The sequence below is a fragment of the Sminthopsis crassicaudata genome, chromosome 2 (genome assembly GCF_048593235.1).
Source record: "Sminthopsis crassicaudata isolate SCR6 chromosome 2, ASM4859323v1, whole genome shotgun sequence".
Taxonomy (NCBI): Eukaryota; Metazoa; Chordata; class Mammalia; order Dasyuromorphia; family Dasyuridae; genus Sminthopsis; species Sminthopsis crassicaudata.
Window position 1 is genome coordinate 476,684,158 of NC_133618.1, and position 26,324 is coordinate 476,710,481.

The window sequence follows — 26,324 nt, forward strand, 5'->3', positions numbered from 1 at the left end:
CCTCACCTACACAGCCAGACTTTCTATAAGGAATCTCTACATTTAGTTAAGCTGAGCAGTAAACTGACACTCAAAATAGTAGAATAAGAGGAAGACTTCTGCTTCCTGCAACAATGTCTCTCATGGTGCTCTTGAAGTAAATATGGAGAGCACTGTGCAAAATTACAGTACCATTAGTGTATTGGAATGGGGCTCCCAACTGGACTCCCAAAGCAATTCATTAACAGGTTAATGTTGGTTTGCAGGGATGTTTTAAATGGAATGCTCTGGGAAGTGTGCACTTTATTTACCCTGTGCCATGTTTAACATTTTTGAATAGGTAAGGCTGTATCCCTGTTTGTGTTGTGTATGCATATTTGTGTGTATCCAAATTATGGATAAAAATAAATATTAGGTTTGATTTTAAAATTACTTTTTAGAACCTTCATTGCAGTGTGCTCTTTCCTTCTCTTTACTCACTATCCAAGTAAACTTGTACCCTTCTTTCACCATGAGTGTCCTCATCATATACTTAATATGGTTTTTAGCAGTGATAGAGCAGCTTCTATTCCATTACTTGGGGATGAAGGTAATTCCCACTTTAACAGAAATGCATTCTGTTCCACCTCAACTTGCTGTTATGTATTTATGGGAAATGTGTTAATTTCTTTTTACCCAGTGTTTCAGTTTAGTTAATGATTATAATAAATATTAATGAGGGACCTGCCACTTCTGGACCTCTCTAGATGCAGTGGGAAGGGTCTGTCAGTTCTTAGATGTGCTTCTGTTCCCCAGTGTCTGCAGCTCAAATAGCTGTTTCCTGTGGGTGGGTGTTGGTGTTTACCTATTCCATGAATCTTGCATTTGAGATTGAATAGTACCTAAGTGTCCTGCGGATATGGGAGCTCTGAACACTCAAAATAATCTGATACTAGGAAGCCTGCTCCCTCACTTGTGAGCATCTTCTTTTTAAGGAGACTTGTGTTTGAATCTTGGCTCATCCATGAGCTGCTCCTGAGCCTTTGGCAATGGCAGGAATCATATGGAGTTATAGATCAGCAGCTGGACTGTCCAGCTAGTCCAATAACACATGGAGACTCAGACTCAGAGCCTTTAAGTTGACAAATGGTAGTAAATGGCAGAGCATTTCCTTTGACTACAAATCCATTGTATATATCCCACTGCGCCATGCCATTTGATCTATAAGCTCTCAAGAGTCTCAGTTTCTTCATCAGGAAAATGGGAGATGAAAGTACTTTATACACCAAATTGCTATGGAGCTATTACAAGAAACTACCATAAAAAGCCTTTTGTGACCCTAAGCCTTTTAAAATGTAAATACCAATATTTATTGTTACTATTACCCTTAATAAGTCTAATTTAGTCAATTTTGTTTGACAGAGTTAAAAACTCTGTGCTGCCAATTTAGTTTTGGTGCCCCTCCCTTTGCTTAAAATGAATTTTATGGAAGTGGCGGGATTTGGAGGAAGTGCTGCAGAAGGGGTGGGGTGTAGAGCTTGGCACATGAAAAGTTGTGGGAGGTTATTTTATTTCTCATGAAAAAGCATTCTTACCAAATCATCTCCTTCATTTCTGCTCTTGCTAAATTCCTCTGATCACCCAGTTGTCTAAAAACACACCCTAGGCATGAGGGAAGGGTTCTATTGCTGTCTTGCTGTTCCAAGCATTTACTTTTTATTTTGAGCAAGGAAAAAAAAAGGGAAAAGAGCAGGAATGTTACAGAACGAAGCTGATATTAGCAATTCAGCAGAGACTTCACTTTTTCAAGAGGAACTTTAGCAACTGAGCAAGTTGGGGGAAAATGGAACAAATGCCACCCCAATCAGCTCCATGCTTGCTAGTCTTTTCTCGTCCATATTTTCTTTGGGTCTTTTTGCAGCTGTTGATTTTTTTTTTGAATGGGAGCTTTCTCCCCCACAGCCCAGCTGCTCCATCTACTTGATAGTATAGCGAAGGTGTAAATTTTATTTATTAAAAGCAAAAGCTAATACATTATTTAGGTGGAAAATATAGTGCAGGAAACAGCTAGAAAATGCAACAGCAGCATGAGGTCACTGAAGATACCTAGTTTCTTCACGCTGACCCCGAGGACAAGGTTTCTGTCTTCTGACTTTAAAAGGGAAGAGCTAAATATCCTAAAAGTGTGTGTGTGTGTGTGTGTGTGTGTGTGTGTGTGTGTGTGTGTGTGTGTGTGACAGACACACACACACAAACATACACACAGAGAGACAGAGACAAAAAAAAAAAAAAAAAAAGAGGAGAGAGAGGTATATGACTTTCAGCTGTGCCATAGAAAGATGGAGGGACAAATACTTAATTTATTAAACACCATTTATGTGTCAGGCACCACATTAAGTACTTTATAAAAATTGTCTTGTTTGATCCTCCCAATAACTCTGGGGGATAGGTGCTATTGAAATCCTGCTTCTATAGTTTAGAAAAGGAAGGCAGACAGAATCCCAGTGATTGTCCAGGATCTCCAGCTAGGGTCTGTGCTTAAGACTAGAATTGAACTCCAGGCATCAGAATGATGCCTTTGCATCTGCCCCACTTAAATCCAATTCACTTGTAAGTGAAGACATCCTTCTGTTGTCATTGGTCCTTGTTGAGAACAGGGATGACCAACAATTGATTGCAAATGGAGTACCACTCTCCACTGAGCCATCTCATTGCCTGTGTAGAAGCACATTAGATGACTTGGGTTCCAAGTACACTTCTGGTGCTTACTGCCTAATGGGGCTTTGGTCCTCTCGTCTAACTTCTCTGGGCTTCAGTTTCCTCGTCCCTGAAAATGAGAGTCATATAAAATTACCAGCCTCTGGTTCCAGAACAAAACTCTTCTTGATCCTTGTTTGGGCCCTCATTGTCTCAAAGTGAATGTAAATAGCAGTTGTTTCTGTTATGGCCAGAATCCCTGAGAGTCTTCCTCCCAGCTTGATTTCTTTGTTTCCTTTTCTTTTCTGTTTTCTTTCTTTCTCTTTCTTTCTTTCTTTCTTTCTTTCTTTCTTTCTTTCTTTCTTTCTTTCTTTTTTTCTTTCTTTCTTTCTTTCTTTCTTTCTTTCTTTCTTTCTTTCTTTCTTTCTTTCTTTCTTTCTTTCTTTCTTTCTTTCTTTCTTTCTTTCTTTCTTTTTCTTTGTTTCTCTCTTTCTTTTTCCTCCTTCCTTTCTTCTCTTCTTCCCTCTTTCCTTCCATCCTTTCTTCCTTTCTTTCAGCTAGGTAAAAGAAGCCATCCTCTGCCTCATTTCTTATCTAGCATTAAATACTAAATGGGCATTACCTCTTGTCAAACTGAGACCTAGGAAAGACCTTAATTTAAAAAGGCCAAGGTTAGCTTCCAGGTTAACTTCCAGGGCCATCTCTAGTCATCCTGCTTTATATCTTACTATGGTTCTAGATGGCTTCAGAGCAGAAAGTAAAAGTGGTGATTTTGCACAACTCTTTCTCACTCAAATCCAATTCACTTGCATGTCATGACATTATCTCCCTGATGTCATGGTCTTCTTTGAAAATGAAGGACAAACAACAGGATATGAGATTAAGGGGTCTCATCTTTTTTTGGTATCCCCTTGGCTTTCAGTAAATCTTCCCATGCTACTTATCTAATATGAAATATCTAATATGAAAGGAAATAAACTAATTTAGCATGCATGTACATATAAAAAATATGTAGATTTTACTCATTTCAATAGAATAATACAGTTATTCACCAACTGTTATCATACCCCCTTGGCAAACCTCTTCTATACCTTGGGGTTATATATTCCAGATTACAAATTCCTAGATTAGATGATCTTTAAATTCTTTTCTAGTTTTAAATCCTCAGTGTTGAAAGATGCATTTAATTGACAGTGGCCTGGATAGATATGATATGATAAATGTGAAAGCAATTAGAAATTATGAAGCAATCCACAAACCTAAATTATCATTTTGAACAATAACCCAGAGTTAGAAGCAACCTCAAAACACATTCTAAATTATATCCACAGTTAGTCAATGAATCCCTATGTACCTATTTATAAGGCTCTTTGTTATGTCCTATGAGAGATATAAAGATGTATAAGGAAGGGTATCTCTAGCCCTTCAGAACTTTACCTAGGAGTTGTTCAGTCAAGTCCAACTCTTTGTGGATTTTCCTGGCAAAGATACTGAATGTTTTGCCTTCTCCATTTCATCTTATAAATCAAGCAACTTAGACAAAGTTAACTGATTTGCCCAGTTTCATATAGATAGTACATGTTTGAAGCCAAATTTGAAGTTGGGAAAATGAGTTTTCCTGAATCCAGACCCAGCACTATCCATTGTGCTACCTCGCTGCCCTACCATTCAGGACATCACATATAAACATGTGAATAGTTAAATTGTAGTTGCTATATTATCATTTTTGTAATCAAAATGCAAATAGTTTGAAATTTTATTTTTTTATTTAAATATTTTCTCTAAATTTTACATAGTTATTTGCATTTGAACAATAAGAGCAAAAAGATTTTTGTACTGACATATCTTGAGGAAATTGTAATTTTTTTATGTGAAATGTTCCTTCCATGAATACTGATCACAATCCCACCAGAACTTCTGAGTCTTTTCTATTTAGGTCCATGTTCTTATATATTAGGTTTATGGTAAATAAGTAAACAAGAAAACAAACAAATTAGTCAGATTTTATAAAGTAACCAAAAGTAGGAAATTTAAATAATAGCTTAAGACAATAATTAGAAAAGATTTCACTAGGTAGCATATGATTAATTACTAAGACAATTCCAGTCAGAGAAGGTCAGAGGAGGGAGTGGGTGCATTGAGTTGGAATGATCAGAGAATGCTTCTATTTCAAACACCCACTTCCCTAAAGTCATCAGTCCTGGAATGAGGATTCCACAGCCACCCCTTCTCTCCTCCATTCCACCATTCCAGCTGCCTGAAGGTTGGAAAGTTGTTTCATACATGTTGTTGGACAAATTATGCAACCTCTCTGAGTGGAAGTTAATTTATTTGTAAAAAGGAGAAAATAATCTTGGTTCTAGTGACCTCACAATAACATTCTGAGAATAAATAAAATTATGTGCAAAATGGCTTATAACCACAAAGTACTATATAAATTGAAGGAAGAGATTTTTTTTTTATTATTGATGTTATAATTACTTTTGTTGCTCATATCAGATGGTTGACCACCAGGTAATAGGTTGCAAAGCATCCTCTTAATATCTTGGAGCCCAAATTTAATGATTTGTAATGTTGACTATACTGGGATTCCACTTTCAGCTTCTTATTACCTATCACTGATATTTAATAAATGTTTGTTGAGTGAACTAATGAGGCTGCTGAATAGTTCACATCTGGGGAAGACCAAAGCAGAACAACGTGTACTTAAAGCAGAAAAGATTCTGGGCCACAATTTCCTCTTGTATTAAATGAGGTAGTTTTACTGGATGACTTCAATTAGGTGGTGTAGTGGATAGTGTATTAACTCTATAGTCAGGAAAACCTGAGTTCAAATTTTGCATCATATATTTATTAGCCCTGGGATAAGCATTTAACCCTTTCTTTACCTAAGTTTTCTTACCTGTAAAGTGACAATAATAATAGCAGTAAGTCTGATACATAGTAGGTGCTTAATAAATGTGTTTCCTTCCTCCCTCCATCCCTCTTTTTTTTCTTTCCTTCCTTCTGTCCAACCCATTATTCAGGACCTCATCATTTCTTTCCTTCCTTCCTTCCTTCCTTCCTTCCTTCCTTCCTTCCTTCCTTCCTTCCTTCCTTCCTTCCTTCCTTCCTTTCCTTCTTCCTTCCTTTCTTCCTCCCTTTCTACCCAACTCCTCTAGTTTGAAACTTGAGGTCCAATGGTTGAAAATTATTAATAATGACTATTATTATTAAATAACAGTAATAATAAACAACAATATTCCTTATTGAATGTATGTAAATATCCTTCTTTAGGGAACTGCATCCTGATTGATGTTTGAATTAACATTGTGTTTTTTAGACTCAACTATTTGTATTAGATGGAGTGTGCCTCCATTTTGAAATCACCCAGAAACATTAAGGTTAGAAGATCATAGAACTTAGGATTCCTAAATGCTTGAGAAAATGATGGTTTTGCCCAAAGTTACATATAAGAAATAAAATAATTTTAGTTCAATATAATAAACTAAATTATATTAGTTTATTTAACTCCAAATCCATTCTTTTTTCCCCATTAAACTACTATATTGTTTGACCTTTTTTTTTTTTTTTTCATATTTCCACATAAAACTTGGTTCCAGCCTTCTGGATTGTAATCAGTTCAACAGCCCCAATATAGCTCCCTTTGTAGAGACATTCTCCAACAAAATATAAGCTTCTTGAGGGGAAGAACTATTTTTCCTTTTTAAAAATCTTTCTATCTCCCAGTGCCTGGGTTATATCTTACATATAATAGAGGTGCTTGTTGAATTGTTTGTGTAGTCACTTTTACACGTGTTTAGCAGAATCCTGCTCATTGCATATCTCGTTTGTGATTGGTTTGGAAAAGGGTGAGTTTGTTTGTACCATCAAGGATGAGGATTTCCTCTTATGTTTTTGAAATTCATGTCCCTTTGAGCTCCCCCTCCCCATCCCTTTGCAGGATATGTCCTTCCTTTTCCAACCATTGTTTTTCCCATGGTCCCTGATGGTGGTGGTTGGAAAAACTGAAGGGAAGGGCAGGGGTTGGTCACTGTAGTTGTATCCACCCTGGATAATCCAGGTCCATTCGCTAGGTGTGAGTAGGGTAAAGAAGAAGAAGAAGGCATTGATGTGATGTGGCAGCCGTGAGGAGCAGATCTCAGCAGGCAAGGAGATCAGGAGTGAAGAAAACAGCTTTAATAACTGTTTACAAAGGATGAGAATCTCCTCCGAACCCTCAATAAGCATGAACTAGGCAGATGGTCATTCTGTTTTCCTTTTCTTCCTGTTGACTTATTGTCCAAAATAATAATAATTTCCAAAAAGCATTTCATGGAAGTGTTAGACACATTGGAATCCAGTTCATTTCCTTCCAAATATTGTAGTGCATCTTGTTGAACACAGACTCACCCCTGATCTAATCCCCTCTCAGAGAGGATTATAGGAGAGGTGCAGTGTGTGTCATCCAGACCTGACTAGATGCTGCTCGAACTCTGTCGTTTGGCATTTTCCATTGGCTCTTGCCTGTGCTGCCTGTCACATCCTAAGCTTGCTTCTGTGGAGTGTAGCACAGCAGATTTCCAGAAGTTTGCTCTGAGATGTAGCTGGCTATGCAGACGATTGAGAGAGGTTTCTATATCTCTGCGTAGGGGGAACAGAGGGAGGGAAGAGCCGGTTTGTTCTGATTTTTAGATGACTATTTTCATAGTAGGTACTAGGCCTGCTTATCTTGGGACACACCAAAGATTTTGCTGAACAGTTTGGCTGTGGCCTGCAGGAAGAATATTTTTTCCAATTATTTTATTGTCTTATTTTTAAAATTAAATTAAATTAAATTGTTTACTTAATAAGTACGTATGGCCTCAGTGGCTTCATTTGATAAAACTTAAGCCCCTTTCTGCCTCCCTAGACAAATAACTTACACATATGAGATACCCTCACCTCCGCATAATGTAAGACACATCAGTAGGTCCTCTGTAAAAACTGGAATTTATGTGGACATTCCTAATTGATTTTCAGAGAAATATTTAACAAGCCTTTATCTCTGTGGTTTGTTTCTGAACTATTGACAGGATAAGGCACATGGCTTTCATTGTCACTGAGACTAACATTTTTAATTTTTATTGATACATTTTTACATATCACCTTTATTTCTAAATATATTCTTTTCCCCTCCCTTGCCTCTGGCCAGTCCGTGTAACAAAATTTAAAAAGAGGAGTAAAAAGAAATGCTGCAGAACTAATACATTACCCAAGACTGTGTATGCAGTAGTCCGTACCCATAGGCCTCCACTTTCTCTCCCTCTGCAAAGTGTATATTTGTTCATTATACAGTTTTTACTTTCCATCAATTTTATTGTTGTTGATTTTCTTGATAATTACATTTGTGGTAGCCATGGTATATATTGTTTTTCTGTCCTGTTTAATTCATTCTGTTTATATGAATCTTCTCATGACTCTGAAATCTTCATATCCATCATTTCTTATAAGCAAAGTAACATTCCGTTATATCCATGTACTACAGCTTGCTTCACCATTACTCCCTTGAAGCAACTATTTCATTTTATAGATGAAGAAATCCTTAGCAGTGAAATGACTTGTCTAAGGTCACTCAGGCAGCAGCGGAGTTGGAATGACAGCCCAGGTCCTTCATTTCCACATCCGATGCACTTTCCTTTGTACCATGCTGTCTTTGCAATAACCACAGTCTGTTCTCTTCTCCTGATCCCCATTCAAATGCTATTGTTACATCAGGTATATTCTCTGAATTACGATTCAATAATTGTCAGACATGGTGGTTCTGGCTCAGAAACTCAGAGTCCAGACCTATTCTGATGTAAATCACGCCTGAACTGAAAGGCACAACAGAACTGAGCTCTGGTCTGTGTTTGGCTAGAAGAAAATGATGGTATAGTTAAAACAATTCCCCTCCACCCTAAATGTGAAGTGGCTTTTAGGGTGGCATGTCTTGCTTATTTGTGTCTAGTTGTTTCCCTAAAATCAGCTTTTTCTTCCTCTACTTCTCTGTGTCTGTCTCTCTGTCTTTCTGTCTCTCTCTGTTTCTGTGTCTACTTGTCTCTCCTCTCTCTCTGTCTATCCTAATTTATTTAAATCATCATTGGAAAAAAAACACCCTAAAAGCCCAACCCACACTTAATGTATACATATATTTATATATATACACCTGCTTTTTTTGGGTAGGATGGTAGCTAGTCAAGTCAATGAAAGTATCACGATGTCCAAACTTTAAGTGGTTACTAATTCTGATTGGCAGCTATGAGGATAAGGGTCCTTCCCTTTGGGACTGTTCTGACGGGTGGAGGTTGCCTTTGAGAGTTCTCAGCCTTTAGGAGGAGAATAAGGAAGATAGCTCAAGAATAGGGGGAAAAAACAAAGAAAAGCAAAACAAATCACCTTGCTCCATTAGTGTGTTCTCCAAGCAAGTCTCTGCAGACCCTGCTCCTCTGAATGTGTTGTAGGTAAAATGCTGGAGGAGTATGACTAAGGAAAACTGCCTGAAAGAAGGCAGTCCCTGCCTCCTTTATTCAAGAAGAGTATGTGAGATTTCCATCACTGGTTGCATTACTTCCAAGAAGACAGGATCCCTGTTGGGTGTCTGTGTGGCTTATGCTGAGTAAATATTGACAAAGTAGTCTAAAGAGCAAACACTTTGACATTTGTAAGGTCCACTGGAAGGTCTTGTATATATTTATACAGCAAGAATGAGCACCGCATACCAATTTTCCTGAACTTCTCCTGACATCATTCTGCATGGCTTTTTGTGTGGTAAGGGAGAGCTGGGCATTCAGAGGAGAATGGGGTCTTCCATTCCATCCATAACCAATGTGCTCCCATCCCCATTACAGAGTTATTATGAGCTTCCGCATTACCTGCTCTTCCAGGAGAAGGGAGAAAAAAACCATGAAATCTTGTTTTTAATTTATTGTAATTGATGTACTTTCTTTTTACTTTGAGAAAATTTTATTGATGTTTTTGTACTTTATATTTATTAAAGATTGAGTCTCAAAATGTAATGAGTTAAAAATGCTTGCTTAATTTAAATTGTGAATCTGTCTGTTAAGAAATGCATTAGGGGTAGGAGAAGCATAAGACATATTAATTGACAGACAGGAACTGCTGTCTCTGAGGTTGATACAAGTAATTTATTACTTTAGAAATGAATGCCACCTCCAGAATGTGCTTCATTAATTTCAAATTTAGTTTTAATTTCAAGCTGTTGCCCCTTGAGAAGAATAAGGTGGCAAATTATGTTTGAAGAGCAGAATTTTTTTTTTGCTCTGAAGAAACACCACATTTTAACTATTTAATTTTGTAAAAAGAAAAAAAAAGTGACTGTCTTGCTTGCTGAGTTTAGAGTAAAGAAAAAAAAATGGTAGTTGTTTAGCAGTTACTAACACTTTTTTTTTCTTTTTTCTCTCCTTGTCCTTTCTCCCTCCTTGCCCACCTTCATCTCCCCTTTTTCTTTCTCCAACTATTTGTCTCTTTTTCTTGCTCTTTTTCTCCTAACTCCCTTTCATTTTTTTTCCTTCTCTTCTCTTTTCTCCATTCTTTCTCTTTCCCCTTTTCTTCTCTTCTTCATTGTCTTTCTCTTTTGCTCCTTTTTTTCTTCTTTAAAAAAATTTTTCCCCCTTCCTCTTGCCCTCTCTTCATCTCTTCCTTACCACAGCCTATGTATCAGATGAATTGAAGGCAGCTGCCTTGGTTGATGAAGATATGGACCCTGATGAAACTGCAGCAGATGGGGAGCCCTCCGCCAAATATGTGTGCCCTGAGAAAGAATTCAACAAGACCTGTCCCAGTTATCAGAACTCTCCGGCTGCTGAATTTTCTAGCCATGAGATGGACAGTGAGTCTCACATTAGTGAGACCAGTGATCGAATGGCTGACTTTGAAAGCAGCTCCGTGAAAAACGAGGAGGAGAGCAAGGAGGTTGCCATCCCCCTGGAAGACTCGGCAGTGTCCGACAGCCTGGAGCAGATGAAAGCTGTCTACAACAACTTTCTCTCCAATTCGTACTGGTCCAATCTCAATCTGAACCTGCACCAGCCCTCCTCAGACAAGAATAATGGTAGCAGCAGCAGCAGCAGTAGCAGTAGCAGCAGCTGTGGGAGTGGCAGCTTTGATTGGCATCAGAGTGCCATGGCTAAGACGCTGCAGCAAGTGTCTCAAAGCCGCATTCTCCCAGAGCCCAGTCTCTTTAGCACAGTACAGTTGTACCGACAAAGCAGCAAGCTTTATGGGTCCATATTTACTGGGGCCAGCAAATTCCGCTGCAAAGACTGTAGTGCAGCTTACGATACTTTAGTAGAATTGACAGTGCACATGAACGAAACGGGACATTATCGAGATGACAACCATGAGACTGATAACAACAATCCCAAGAGGTGGTCCAAACCCCGCAAAAGGTCCTTGCTAGAAATGGAAGGAAAGGAAGATGCTCAGAAAGTTTTAAAGTGCATGTACTGTGGCCATTCTTTTGAGTCTCTCCAGGACTTGAGTGTTCATATGATTAAAACAAAACACTACCAAAAAGTGCCTCTGAAGGAACCTGTCACGCCTGTTGCAGCCAAGATCATTCCCGCCACCAGAAAGAAAGCTCCACTGGAGCTTGAGCTTCCCAGCTCCCCCGATTCCACAGGTGGGACCCCAAAGGCAACTCTATCAGATGCAAACGATGCTCTACAGAAGAACTCCAACCCCTATATCACGCCAAATAACCGCTACGGCCACCAGAATGGGGCCAGCTACGCCTGGCACTTTGAGGCCAGGAAATCCCAGATCCTCAAGTGCATGGAGTGCGGCAGCTCTCATGACACTCTGCAGGAGCTCACGGCGCACATGATGGTGACCGGACACTTCATCAAGGTCACTAACTCGGCCATGAAGAAAGGGAAGCCCATCATCGAGGCTCCCGTCACTCCGACCATCACAGCTCTGCTCGATGAGAAGGTACAGTCTGTGCCTCTGGCAGCCACCACATTTACCTCTCCCTCCAATACACCCTCGAGCATCTCTCCGAAATTAAACGTGGAGGTCAAAAAGGAAGCTGACAAAGAGAGAGTGGTGGCTGAAGAAAAAGCTAAGGACAAAGAAAAGTCAGCCGAAGAAGAGGAGAAGTATGACATCTCTTCTAAGTACCATTATTTGACTGAAAATGACTTAGAGGAGAGTCCCAAAGGAGGGTTGGACATCCTAAAATCACTAGAAAACACAGTCACGTCGGCTATTAACAAAGCCCAGAACGGGACTCCTAGCTGGGGTGGCTATCCCAGCATCCATGCAGCGTATCAACTCCCAAATATGATGAAACTGTCTTTGGGCTCCTCAGGGAAGAGCACGCCCCTGAAACCCATGTTTAGCAATAGTGAGATAGTGTCGCCCACCAAGAACCAGACCCTGGTATCTCCGCCCAGCAGCCAAACCTCCCCGATGCCAAAGACCAACTTCCATGCCATGGAAGAGCTGGTCAAGAAAGTCACCGAGAAAGTCGCCAAAGTCGAAGAAAAGATGAAGGAACCCGAGGGGAAGCTCTCCCCCATGAAAAGGGCCACCCCTTCCCCGTGCAGCAGCGAGGTGAGCGAGCCCATCAAAATGGAGGCCTCCAGCGACGGCGGGTTCAAGAGCCAAGAGGACAGCCCCAGCCCTCCGAGGGAGGGGTGTAAGGAGAGCAGCCCCCTGGCAGAGCCGCTGGAGAACGGCAAGGAGCTGGTGAAGCCCATGACGAGCGGCTTGAGCAGCAGCACGGCCATCATCACCGACCACCCCCCCGAGCAGCCGTTCGTTAACCCCCTGAGCGCTCTGCAGTCGGTCATGAACATCCACCTGGGGAAAGCAGCCAAGCCGTCCCTGCCCGCCCTCGACCCCATGAGCATGCTCTTCAAGATGAGCAACAGCCTGGCGGAGAAGGCGGCGGTGGCGACACCTCCCCTGCCGTCCAAGAAAGCGGACCACTTAGACCGCTATTTCTACCACATCAACAACGACCAGCCCATTGACTTGACGAAAGGAAAGACTGACAAAAGCTGTTCTTTAGGTTCAGTGCTCTTGTCACCCACGTCGACATCCCCTGCCACCTCTTCATCTGCAGTGACAACGGCGAAGACGTCAGCCGTCGTGTCATTCATGTCAAACTCGCCGCTCCGTGAGAATGCCTTGTCAGATATCTCTGATATGTTGAAGAACCTGACAGAGAGCCACACGTCAAAATCTTCCACACCTTCCAGCATCTCCGAGAAGTCCGACATTGACGGGACCACATTGGAGGAGCCCGAGGAGACGACCCCGGCCCAGAAGAGGAAAGGACGCCAGTCCAACTGGAATCCCCAGCACCTGCTGATCCTACAGGCCCAGTTTGCTGCCAGCCTCCGACAGACGTCAGAAGGGAAGTACATCATGTCGGACCTGAGCCCCCAAGAGCGAATGCATATCTCCAGGTTCACGGGCCTCTCGATGACCACCATCAGCCACTGGCTGGCCAATGTGAAATACCAGCTCAGAAGGACAGGGGGAACGAAGTTCCTCAAAAACCTGGACACTGGCCACCCCGTGTTCTTTTGTAACGACTGTGCGTCACAAATCAGGACTCCTTCCACGTACATCAGTCACCTGGAGTCACATCTGGGTTTCAGATTGAGGGACTTGTCCAAACTGTCCAATGAACAGATTAACAATCAGATAGCACAAACTAAGTCCCCATCGGAAAAACTGGTGACATCATCTCCCGAAGAGGAACTGGGGACTTCCTACCAGTGTAAACTTTGCAATCGGACCTTTGCAAGCAAGCATGCCGTTAAACTTCATCTTAGCAAAACACATGGGAAATCGCCAGAGGATCATCTCCTGTATGTCTCAGAGCTTGAGAAGCAGTAGCATTTGCTTTCGATTAAAACGACTGTAATTTGCTTTGAGGAAAACTGTCAAAGGCACCTTAAAGCTACTATTTCCTTCTTGGCACATGTTCTTACTCTAACGGCAGAGAATCACTCTGGGCTGAACTGTTTTGTATAACTGTACAGTGTTTAATAGAGGCGCATAATCAGCTGTTGTTACTGGTAAAATATGAAGGTTAAAATGCAGTGGTAAGTGTTTGGAACTTTGTGTAAATTGGATTTAGTTGTGGGCATCCCTCCGATGCTTCAAGCTGCATGCATTAACAGACAGTTTAATTAAGCATTTATAAGGAAATCTGGCACACTTTTTCCATGTGACCCAAGTGTGTTGGTATTTCTTACCCTTTAATCTTTAGCCCTCTGAGTACTTTGAAGCACTTTTGCATTAATTTGGTTTAAAAAAATAATAATAATGATAATGTATGGAGCTCTGGTTTTTTAAAAAAAAATCCTTACCAGCTTAGTTATAATTAATGATATGAACCTCCACTTATGCAGGTCTGCAGGGGTATAACAAGCCTTGAAATTAAAAAAAAATATTATTTTCACATTGAAACATAGATGTATATATTGTATAGATTTCAGACTCTCTTATGAAAAAAAAAATGTGATCGTGGTTAAATGACCTTTTTTTCTGCATTTATAGCAACAGTGTTTTATGTACCTGCTATGCTCTGGGCATAAGCTGTGCCTATGTATAGTGTATATTTCTCTCCCCCACCCCATTTTTTTTAAGGTCTATGTTTTTTTTAATTTTTTGTTTTTGTTTTTTGTTTTTACATTCAAACATTGTAAATTATACAAAAGATACCACAGATAGCATTTATAAAGTATGCAGAAACATTATTCTAAAAGCAAAGTATGATTGTTTTGCTATACAGTACATCTATATTGATAGAGGTTCATGTTTAAATTATGCATATTTATTAGCATCATGTTATCTTTTGTTTTGAGCAGTCTGATAACAGAGGCCAGGGAAGGCATCCTTGGCAAGCATCATAACTATTTTGCACATGATTTTTAAAGGTATTTATTAGAAATCAAAGGAAGTTCAAAACAAACTCAGTGCTCAAAGGGTTAAGTCTATTTGAAAAGGAAAGAAAAAAAAAAAAACTTGTACTGTATTTCCTAAACATTGATAAAGCCTTTAAAATGTTTGTACTGTAACACTTTGCTTAAAAGTTATGAGGCATTCTGTGATACAACCTCTTTTACTTATTTATAAGTCTTCTTGGTTGCTATTTCATATTGTAGAATGCCTTTTTATTTCAATTGGTAACTTTCTGTTTTGTTCTGCCTAATTATTCTCCCAAGATTCCATACTCCAGCTTTATCTTTAGGCATATGAAAGGTAACCCGTGGTTACCGGCACACTAAGTGATTCTGTTCGTCTCCATTTTTGGCAGTTAATTTGCAGAAGTAACTGACAGCTGACACCATATGAGAATCTATGTATAAAATATTGGCATGTAAACAGCACAGACCCTGTAACGCACTCTGTGCCCTGTTTTGTTGTTGACAATGAAGCACCATTATATGACTCTTCATATAACCTTTTTTTCTACTGCAGCATTAAAATTGTCTTTTTGCTATAATTTTGTGTTGCGTTCACAATTATGTCTGAAATGTGCTACGACTAACGAGCACATTAAAATTAAATTGTATGCGATCTGTTTATGACTGAGTAGGTTTCTGTGTCTGCCAGGTGCTGGCAGTCAAAAGCTGCACATACATCAATGGAGTTTTAGTGAACTTTGGCTTTGAAAGAGCAGGTTGGCACTCATTCAGAGGCTGCATGGACAGAATTCTCTCCCCACCACCACCATCCCCCTCCAAAAAAGAAAAGGACAGAAAGAAAGAAAGAACCACAGAGACAGGGAAAGAAAAAATAAAGCAAATGATAAATCAGTGTTCTGGTGCCCCTTTTCACATCAGGTGAGATGGAGTCTGAAAAGGAGATTTGGGAGGGGACATGTAGCAAAGTAAATCGTTTACAAAGCCACATGTAGCACAGTAAATAGCTTGGTTAATGTTGTAAATGGGCTCAATCCTACCCTGTGCCTAAAGGAAAGCACAAACGGGAGGAGAGCTGTTGATGGTGCTGAAGAGGAAGGAGACCCACGTGTAGGTACAACTAGTATTCAGAAGGCATTCGATTCTTGAACCTGGTCAGGAATTTTGTCTTACCAAGAAGGGAGAGCATAGCACTTCCAAGTAAGGGAAACATTGGCCTTTCACAGTCCTTGCTACCAATGGATGGAATCAGCAGCTGATACGTAGAGCCACAGGAGCATGAATCCACAAGCAAAAGAAAAACCCAGACCATGTGTATGAAAATGACAAGCTTTTTATTCGTTCCAACAAGTCAAGCCAACAAAACACTGGACACATAATTTAAATTTGTAAAATAGCTTTATTATTACAGAGTATTTTTTTCTAGGTTAGCTACAATTATAGACTAGAAATGCTTTTATTCCTGATATGTATAAATGAGAAATTTATTCCAGCCACATAATTTATTAACTTGAGTGTGAAAAACCCCTTTATTTATTAAAAAATTAAATGGATCCCTTTCAAATATGTTTAATAATATGTCTATTTCCCCTTCTTTACCCCCACTCTTGTTAAATTGAGTGCAAAATTTCTTTCCAGATTTAGTTTAGCAATCCATCTTTCTGAGATTTACAAAAGAACTTCAGTCAATTTCAACACTGATTTTTATCAGATTGAATGAATAGTACTAGTTTTTCTCTTGTCTTGCTCGTAAAGTTGGACTTTTCCCATTTCCTTGGATTATGGAATGGTGATCCTGAAAGGAAGTTTCTTATATTGAGGGGCCTCAATCTATTGTGCTTATTACTTTAACCCTTTGAAAAATCAGAGAGGGTCTCCCAGAGCAGTTAAAAAAAAAAAAAAGGTGGGAGCAGGTGAATCAAAAGGAGATGGAAAAGCAATTTCAAATAGGTCTGAGCAGAGTCACCTTGGGGGAGTGGATCCTATTAGCCACGGTTCCCCAGGATAGTACCTGACCATGTGGGTACCAGTGGCTTTCTCTACCAGTGCCTTTGGGATCTGTAGTTCCAGGAGCCCAGATTTCCACTCTTGAATTTTTCACAGGTTAAATATAGCATCGGTTTATTAAAATCCAAAGTCCTGAGTATAACAGATTAAGCTGACAACACTTACATCATAAAGAGGGCCCATTTGGCTTATAAAGAGGTGGGGATTCATGCAAATGATTGCTGTCCCTCCTTTCTCTACTATTTGGGAGAAAATCTGACACTTCCCCCATTTCCCTCCCTTCCCTGAGAATTGTTTTACTAATTGTTCAAACTTGGCATAGTGGCAAAAATAAGAGACCTGACCCATCAGCCCCTTCCAATGGAGCCAAATGGTAACTTCTGAAACAACTAAGGTTGGAAAGGGAGGTGGCCACTGGATTTATTATTGGTTTCAGAAATTCATTTTATGTTCAGAAAAATATGGCAACTGAAGATCCACAGTGATTAATGCAGACCCTGCCCACCGGAATGTGAGTCCCCAGTGCCCAGCCTGCCTGCCCTTGAGTTTATTTCTCCATTCTGAAATACAGGTGTGTTTATTCAATACAAGCCCTTGGAGAGTCTGCTCTCATTCAACTTCATTCCTTCTTTATATCTATCAGCACCAACAGGCCTTTCACCCATCATAAATGAATGAGTATGCATTTTCTCTGGCTGTTATAATTGGAGACAAAATACAATTTCAGATCTTTCATGGTTAAGTTTCTAATTTTCATCTGCACACATTTCCTTCTTTTCCCTGTAAATAAAAAATACAAAGGGAGAAAAACAAAACATCTAAAGGTCTTTAAATGGAGGGGGAGAGGGTTGATTGGGAGGGGAGGAAAGGGTGAGATAGGAGACTGGCAGCTTTAAATCACAGGTGTATAAAGGTGACCCTGACCTAACCCCACCCAAGAAGGGGCTTGTTGCAGTCTACTGTATATCTTCCAGCCATCACATTTACGCAGTATCTTAAAATAACATTTGTGATAAATGTGCAATTTAACTAATTTATGGTGCTATGATGTGCTCAGGGCTACATGCAAGATGAAAATCTTAAATGGGGCTTGAACAGCTCACTTCACAACAAGAAATCAATATGCCAGATCTTAGAGAGCAATTCGCTGGAGTCAACATTTAGCAAAAATATCAGTGATGTATCTTTAAGTTTTAGGCAGCAGGAATTCTATAATTAACTGAAGTCTTACATGTAAGTTGGAGAGGTTGACTATGACAAGGGCCTAAATCTTCCCAGCATCTTCATTCTATTTTCTTTCTGCTAGAACAAAATAAGAAGACAGACTCTTCTCATTGTGACCAGGGCATTCTCTCTGCTTTCTGACAGGTTTGGACTGTTTAGCACCATTTGAAAATTAACTCCACAATCTTGGGGTCGCCAGTTTTACTGAAAAAAGAAGGAAGGCTCCCTTGATGTCTCAGTATTGGAGGAGTGCTCTGACTTTTAGTTAGGAATCTCCCCATCTCTGAATTTCACTGCACCAAACAGCTTCTTAATTCCTTGCTCTTGTATGAAGTTGGTGAGAAAATACAAACAATGAAAGGGAAGCCTTTGATTCTGGATGAATGGCTTCCGAAGGATCCTCATCTCGAGTGAAAAAGAATATTAATGAAATAAAACCGTGAGAGCAGGATGCTGATTGGAATAGCAAGGCAAAGTCGAATACATTTGATATTAATAATTGTTGTCCCTAGAGATTTTTTTAACTCACCTAGAGGAGAACACTATCTCCCCCCAACTTTTTGTTTTGTTTTCAAATTCATGTAAATGATTCTTTTTTATTTGACTATTGTGCTAGCATTTTATCCTGCTACAATTTAGAACTAAAATAATACACTTTGTATTATAGGAAGCAATCATAAAAACGAAGACACACAAATCCCAAACATGACTTTTTAATGAATTCTTTAACTTAAAAAAACAACTATTATCCCTTCAGCTAATGGAAACATTGCCATTTTTACTCTTTGGGTAATAGAAACACTAACCTTTCTCTCCCTAAGGAATTATTAGTAAACACATATAATCTCCTTTGATAAAGGAAGACTGTGTGTTTTCTATTCCTGATACTTTGTTACACTGTACTTCACTGCTTGCAGAAGTGACCAAGGAAAAATAACAGAAATGCAGCCATTTCCCTCCTACCAGCCTTATACAAAGAAATATGAAGACAGAGGCTTTGTGAGCCTTTGAAAAATATCAGTCCTAAAATAATGACATTTATTAAAAAAGAAAAAAAAAAGATTTTCAAGCTTTTCTTTTTTTTTTTTTCTTTCTTTTTTTTTTTTTTTTTTTTAATCTTATATTGCACAGAAAATTTCTGTTTCCAGAATTGCCTTTAAATAGTTGGGGAATCAGGGTGGGGAGGAAATATACCTACCTACCAAAGCCCAGTTTTCAGCATCACAGAAATCAAGTTCAAAGTGAAAAATATTCTCAGCTGTGGATACTGAGTAGTAATTAAAACCTGGCCTTTGCTTCAAGAAAGGTTGCTTGTATTTATTATACGAAGGTGAGTGACTTTACATACTGCTTCTCTCCAGCACCTAAATAGAGCCTTGCATGCTGCAGGAGTTTAATCAATGTTTGTTGAATGAACAAATCTGAGAGCTCTGACCCTTTTTGGCCAATTTGATCTCCCTGAGAGTACAATGTCCCTTTGAGACATTCCCAGTTTTTAGAGGATTCTCAGAGGCAAGAAGTCACACTCCCCATGGTCTACCATATCTCTGAAGGTTCCAAAATGGAAAAAAAAAAAAAAAAAAAAACAAGCTTTTCCACAGGCTCCATTAAATTGACTGCTCTACCTGGGTGCTTGTTCATAGAGCTGGAACTGTTTCATTGACAGAGTTGCATTAATTCTGTCCACTGGGGTTGCATTCAAAGACTAGATCCTTTATCTCAAAGGTAATTAACTCCCCCAACCATAAGGTGTGATAATGATTCTCCTCCTCCACCCTCCCACCCCTCTCCAGATCTGTGATTTTACTAAAGAACAGAACATCTATGAAAAGATTCATCTAAACAAGCTGAGTAGCATCCGATCTTCAAGTTACCATCTTAGTTTGTCTGGAGTCAGGACATTGATGAGCAAAGTATGGCTGAGGGGGTGTAGAAAGAAAGAGCTGATTCTGGAGTTAGAAATACCTTGCATTAAACCTTACCTGTAATATTCTGACTAGGTGAGCTGGAAAATGTGAAAAAAATAGTAGATTTGATACTAGAAAATTTTTCATTCAAATCTTATACCTGCGTCTTATGATCAATGTGAATTTGGGCCAGTCCCAACCTCTCTAGGGGCAATTTCATCATCAACAAAATTAGAAAGTTAAGTTAGATTGCTTCTAAGATCCCATTCAGCTTAAAATCTATGACCCATACCTTAACTACTCAGTTACCCCAGGCAACATTCTGAAATTCATAACTGATTGAGGGAGGTCCCAATCTGCATTGGTAAGAAGTTGCTTCACTGGAAGTTCCCTGTGCTGATGAAATCACAAGTCCAGTTAAGTGGTGAGGGTGGGAACTAATTATCCTTTTGATAGAACTCCTTTGTAAAATAATTCTTGTTCATCCCTAGGGATTTTTTTTTCTTTTTTAAAGAAAAAAAAGGAAGGAAGTTTTTATTAGTACATAGTCCTGTATTAAGTAACATTAATACTATCCAATTTTCATAAAAGATTCCTGATGATGATGATGTTAGAATTGAGGGAATGCCAGTTAGTTAATATCCACAATAAAGAAGAAGCAATTAGCAAATAAATAAAGAAGAACAAATAATGAATCCATGAATTGTGCTCTTCTCTATACTTTAATTCTCCAGCCTTTATTTATGCTTATAATTTTTTTTTTTAAAGAAAGAGCTTGTGCCCTGATTATAGCAATTAGTTAAGGAATGTTTATTTAGCCAAAATGCAAGACTTAAAAGATAAACATGCTCATGGAAATGTGACATCAGGTTCAGTCAATAATTGCATGTGTTAACAGACTTCTCTTCAAGGATAAAGGGTCTATCTACTCCTAATAATTGTATTTGGAAAAAAAATGAAAATTGGATCATGGTACACAACTATATTTGCTGGAGACCTAGCATCAGTTAAGAATCCTTGATGCATATGGAAGGTTTAGTCATGGATTCACAATTTTCAGTTACCATTTTGACTTAGGTTTTTATTCTCACAAATGATTACATTGTTAGTTGGTCTCAACTTTTATAATTTGAGACTTGGAGTTTTCAACTCTATTGAGTTATTATATATATTATATATAGAAGATATTATTATATCTTCTTCCAAGCTCCTTCTTAAACCTTCCAAAATTGAGACCTTGGTTTTTTCCATGTACCTTAACTTCCTGGAAAGGAGAAATGTCATCCCTTCCTCTTTTTTTTTTTTTCCCTACTTTATTCAAGGTAAACAAGTAGAAGTTGGCAAATACTCTCCTCCCACTTTGGTATAAATTAACAATGAAAAATACTTCTTTATTAAGCTTCAACATATCATTTTCATTTTTTTTTTCCCACAGCAGGAACTCTGGGACACATTTATAGCCATCATAATTGTGAGTTAGTGACCTTTCTAGCCAAGTGAAATGAAATTACTAGAAAATGAAATTCTTTTTAATTGGAGCATTTAATGGGGGGAAGCTGTTTTCCTCCCTAATGTAGTTCCCCTACCCCCTTTTCAGGGGATCACCTGCCTATTTGCACCTGGAATGGAGGGGTGGGAAGTGAGAGGAGGAGAATGAGGTAGGTGTGTCAAAAAGGACTCATTTTCTTAGTGGTTTTTTTTTTTTTTTAACTGGAGGTACTGTAGCTGTGGTTCCGCCTCAGTGACCAGGAAACCGAGTCGGCAAAAGCTGAAGGACTTGGCTCCTGAAAGGCTCATCAGGACTTGTCATCGCTCTAATGAATATCATTTAAATTGCTTTGTATATTGGTGGAGTTTGGATGTCGATTTAATTTGTGCATGTGTTTGAGTTCTTCTGCTTGGCTAGGCTAACAGAGAAGCTGAGGCCTAATGAAAACTGAGCTGGTGACAGTATGATGAGCTCCAACCCAATCAAATGGGTTTGAAGGACCGTTGTGACAAGGCTCTTTAAAAAAAAAAAAAAAAAAAAAAGTAGATCTTGGTGAGGGAAAAACACATACATACATTCATATCCATATCCATATATAAACATATAACCATATGTATATAGAAGTATATATCAGGAGACTGAAACTGTTTGGTTTTTGTGGAATTATTTCAGATTCACAGGGAACCAAGTTACAATGGCTGGGAGAGAGATTGCACTATGTAGGACCATGACTTAGGGCTCAACATAAGTTCAGCCTCATAATTGGGTTTAGAAGGATGGATCTCAGATCTTCTCCCCATCCCATTATTCAGAGTCTTTGGAAATTACTCTGGGTAAAAAGTACAGGCTGGAGTTATTGGATAAGAGCTAAAAACAAGAGAGGAAAGAGGATTTCAGAGTCTTAAAAAAAAAGAGATGTTCATTTTGGCCCCCAATAATGATAATCAACACTTGACCTCTCCTCATTTTCAAAGAAATCTCATTAAAAACATAAGATTTCTCTTCAGATTCAATTTCAGCCAGAGATATTGATTGTCTTACATAAACATAATACCTTTTTTCCAAGTTGTTTTCAAATTCCTTCTTTCTTTTGTAACATTTCCTGATGAGGGTAGGGTGGGAATTATCATCCTCATTTTGCAATTGAGGCCCCAAAGAGTTAAAAATGGCTAGTCTCCATTTGGGACTATCCAATTATGTGTCATACCCTTATTGTATATGTCCTGATCCGCTCTAGGCTCCTGACTCAGTATAGTGTCCTTTGTATTCCCTCATTTGCCACTCTTGACCCACTAGAAAGATTCTTAGGTTGACTAGAGATTATTTTAGATCTTTTTAGCTATGTTAGACACCAGATAGTGGGATTTCTCTTTCCAACCAGTTATTTAATCCTGTAATAGATCTATGACTCAAAAGTAGGAATCAGCACACTTTTTTACTATTATGGTACAAAGGATAGAGTATCAGGAAATTTCATCTTTGGGAGTTCAAATTCTGCCTCAGACACTGTCTAGCAGTGTGATTCTGAGCCAAGTCACTCAATCCTGTTTACCTCAGTTTCTCATCTGTAAAATGAGCTGGAGAAGTAAATGCCTGACTACTCCAGAATCCTTGTCAAGAAAAATCCAAGTGGAGTAATGAATAGTCAGATACAGCAGAAAAACAACACAACAACAGAAGCTTTGTTTTGCTTGAATTTAACTAAGAAGACCAAAGCAAAGACTAGTGATTATTAGAGGTAATTACTAGAGCAAAATCTCTGGCCTTGGGCAGGGATGTTAACACATGATGTTGGTTGAATTAAGCATTAAAATTCCATGGGCTTGCTTTTATGTCCAAGAGTTGCATTGGACAATTCACAACCATTTCATTCAAGAAACAAATTCTTACACATAATAATAAATATACATACTATAGAATAATTCAGATGATTACTCATTTCATATAAGAGTACCCAGACTCTATCAGTTTGCACAGAGAAGGCTGTGCAAGCAAGGATTCCAAGGGGCTATAGATTTGCTGTATATTGGTCTTTGGGATTAAGGCTTCAATTCAATTTGTACTAGACTCATAAAGGTTTGAGTGCAAGTTATGGCTCTGACACATATTATGATTGTGTATAAGCAATTTAATTTCTCATTGCCTTAGGCAAAAACTTTAAGCCTAAATTATAGAAGAGGTACCAGTTTGTATTAGTAATGGAGTTTCCTCATAAACTATTCCCTATATATGATCCCTATATTATTGAAACCTTAGGTCCAGGTCCATCCCATGTGCCAACCATAGTGTGAACTACAGTGATATAAAAGCAAAAACAATAATTCCTTCCCTTAAGATGCTTCTATTCTATTGGTCTCCCTCAAATGAAAATGAAAGCCTATATCCAAGTATCTGAAGAGAATTCCTGCAAATTTTTTTTGCATATTTAAGGGGGAAATAGTGGTCTGAACCTGTGGACAATACCGTAGTGTCCTAGACCTCTTCTTTTCAAGGAAGAGCCTACATTTCTGATCCTTGGCAACTTTCAAAGTGCATCTTCTAATTAATAACAGCATATTCTGGGTACTATATATTTTTTTAATCTATCTACATACACACACACATATCTATCTATCTATCTATCTCAAAATCACACTATTTGAAGTTTTAAATAGGTAAAATATAATTAATAGTTCCAGCATAATGGAAATATGCAATATGAATTCAAATAATATAGCTATTCTTACTAATTGGGATTTAGTTATAGTATGTAAGATAGATAAATTTATTTTGTATCCATTTATTTATATACATATTGTTTTCCTTGATCAAATGTAAGCTCCTTGAGGATAGTTTTTATTTCCTCAGAATCTTTGGTCAATACCACTTGTTTCAGTTCATTTTCAGGCTGGGATGTTTTGTTTGTTTGTTTGTTTTATCAAAACAGGGTTCTTCAAAGATTTCATTAGTCAGTTAGGCCATCAACATCATCAGCAGCTTTCAATAATATTTTAATTGATCTGAGGTCATTGTCACAGTCTCCCATCTCCCAGTCAGTACAGTTTTTAAAAGTTGCAGCCTGCCATGCTGCCCCTACCGAGACTACTCAAGAGGTCCAGGCACAAGGATATGGATCTGCAGAACTTGGACTCCAACAGTTTGTTCAGCTGGTTGGTTTTTTCCCCTTCCTTCCACTGCCTTCCCTTTCCACCTTATCATCATCCCATAGTCCCAGGTGGCTGACTAGGGCAACCTATATACATAGATATGCACAATATACATGCATTATATACACAATGTAATATGATATATACAGTTTCTCTCTTCAGCTAGTTAAAACTCACATCCATAGTGTCATTTTGGGTAATTTCCAAAATAGAATTTATATTAAAGTTATTATATAGATAATAATTTGTCCAGCTTCTATACATGTACTCATCATGTAATAGGATTATTGGATATTTCATCCAAGACTAAATGTCTAAAACATAAAGAACCCATCGAAATCTGTGAAATTTGCAGAAATATACATCACTTGAAAAGTCCCATAAGCTCTTCCTCCCATCAGTCAACAAACATTTATTAAGCACCTGTTGTGTATCAAACACTGTGTTAATCATTGGGAATGCAAAGAAAGGCATAAAATCAGTCCTTATTTTCAAGGAGCTTATAGTCTGATGGAGGAGACAACATGCAAACAACTATTACTAAGGAGATACAGATCTAGTGTAACTTGGAGATAGACTCAGAAGGCAATCTCTTTAAGGAGGCCTGGGAAAAGCTTGCAGAAAGTCAGACTTTAGCTGAGGTTTGAGAGAAATCATGAAAGCCAAGAGTTTGGGATGAGAAGGAAGAATTTTAGGCATGAGGGACAACCATTGATAATTCACAGTCAGGAAATGGAGTATTATGTGCAAGCTACAGCAAGAAATCATTACCACCATTATATATAGAAGGAATAAGGTATAAGAAAACGGGAAAGGTAGTGGAATGAGCCTCAGCGGGGCTTGTTATTTCTGCATGGGCAACTGATTGTATGGAGATGTTGCCCACTCATCCAGGTATATGAAGTTTGGGTCTTGCTGAGTGTTTCAAGGTTTGGGACCCCAGCAGAAGTTTGTTCTGCTCCCCTGGGAGGAAACAACCCTCATATAAATAGCAGACAAGCCTCTCAGATCAGGGAATTCCCTGATGCTACTTGGAAATTTTTACCCATAGAACTTGCTCTTCTACTGCAGTGGTCAGGAGCCAAGTTGTGAAGAATTTTTAAAGTCAAAAAAAAAAAAAAAAAAAAGAGGATTTATATTTGATCCTAGACATACTAGAGAGTCATAGGAATTTATTGAAGGGAGAAGAGGAACACAGCCAGACCTGTGCTTTAGGAAGATCATTTTGACAGGTGAGTGAGGAATAAACTGGAGTGGAGACACTTGAGATGGGGAGATCAACCAGCAAGATATTGTTTCAGTAGTCTAGGAGGGAGGTATGGAGAGGTGATAGCAGTGTTAGAGGAAAAAAGGGGGGAATATAGGAAAGACAATTAGGAAGGTGAGTGAAGTGACTGGACTCAACAACTGATGGGACAGAGGTGGTGAGAAGGCAAAGACTTGAAGATGACACTGAGATTTCAAAGATGAATCCAGGTGACTGAAATCCTCAGAAGGAAATTGAATTATTATTACCAGGGCAATTGTGTCATTCTGGTGAGTCTCTCCCTCTAAGGTCCTTTAAATGTCCCCAAGAATTTCAGTACTACTTATTTTCTCACTGAAAAATAAAGGTACTTTGGCACTTCTGAACAAGCAAATTCTACATTTGGACCTCTACTGTCTCAGTAACTTATCAGTTTGAATTTCAAAATAGAACACTGAGTAGGAACTATATAGCCTTCATTCTCCAAAGAACACTGCAACAAGAAATCTTCGGCATATCTGGGGTTAATCAACATTGTTTGTGAACTACTTAGGTTGAGTAGAATGGTACATCTACCACTGGCATGTGCTTCTGCTGTAAATTGAAATTGCAGCCCCTGGAAGTGGGGAAGGAGAAATCCCTTCACTTCTAACCTAGCTTTGCTACATTTTAGAGGAGAATACTGAAAGAGAAAGAGTAGAAAAAAGGGCAGGCTGGGTCTCACAACCTGCTTTTGTAGATCCC

The 26,324-nt window shown here is 38.8% G+C and overlaps 1 protein-coding gene across 3 annotated transcripts in view; it reads left to right on the forward strand.

Annotated features, from left to right (window-relative positions):
* TSHZ3 (teashirt zinc finger homeobox 3) overlaps nucleotides 1-15,139 on the forward strand; it is an 87,958-nt gene extending 72,819 nt beyond the window's left edge. For all 3 annotated transcript variants that reach the window (XM_074293252.1, XM_074293253.1, XM_074293251.1), the window contains exon 3: nucleotides 10,325-15,139. In XM_074293252.1, coding sequence (XP_074149353.1) covers nucleotides 10,325-13,527 — 3,203 coding nt within the window. In that variant the 3' untranslated portion in view covers nucleotides 13,528-15,139. The remainder of the gene's footprint in view (nucleotides 1-10,324) is intronic.
* The last annotated feature ends 11,185 nt before the right edge of the window (nucleotides 15,140-26,324 follow it).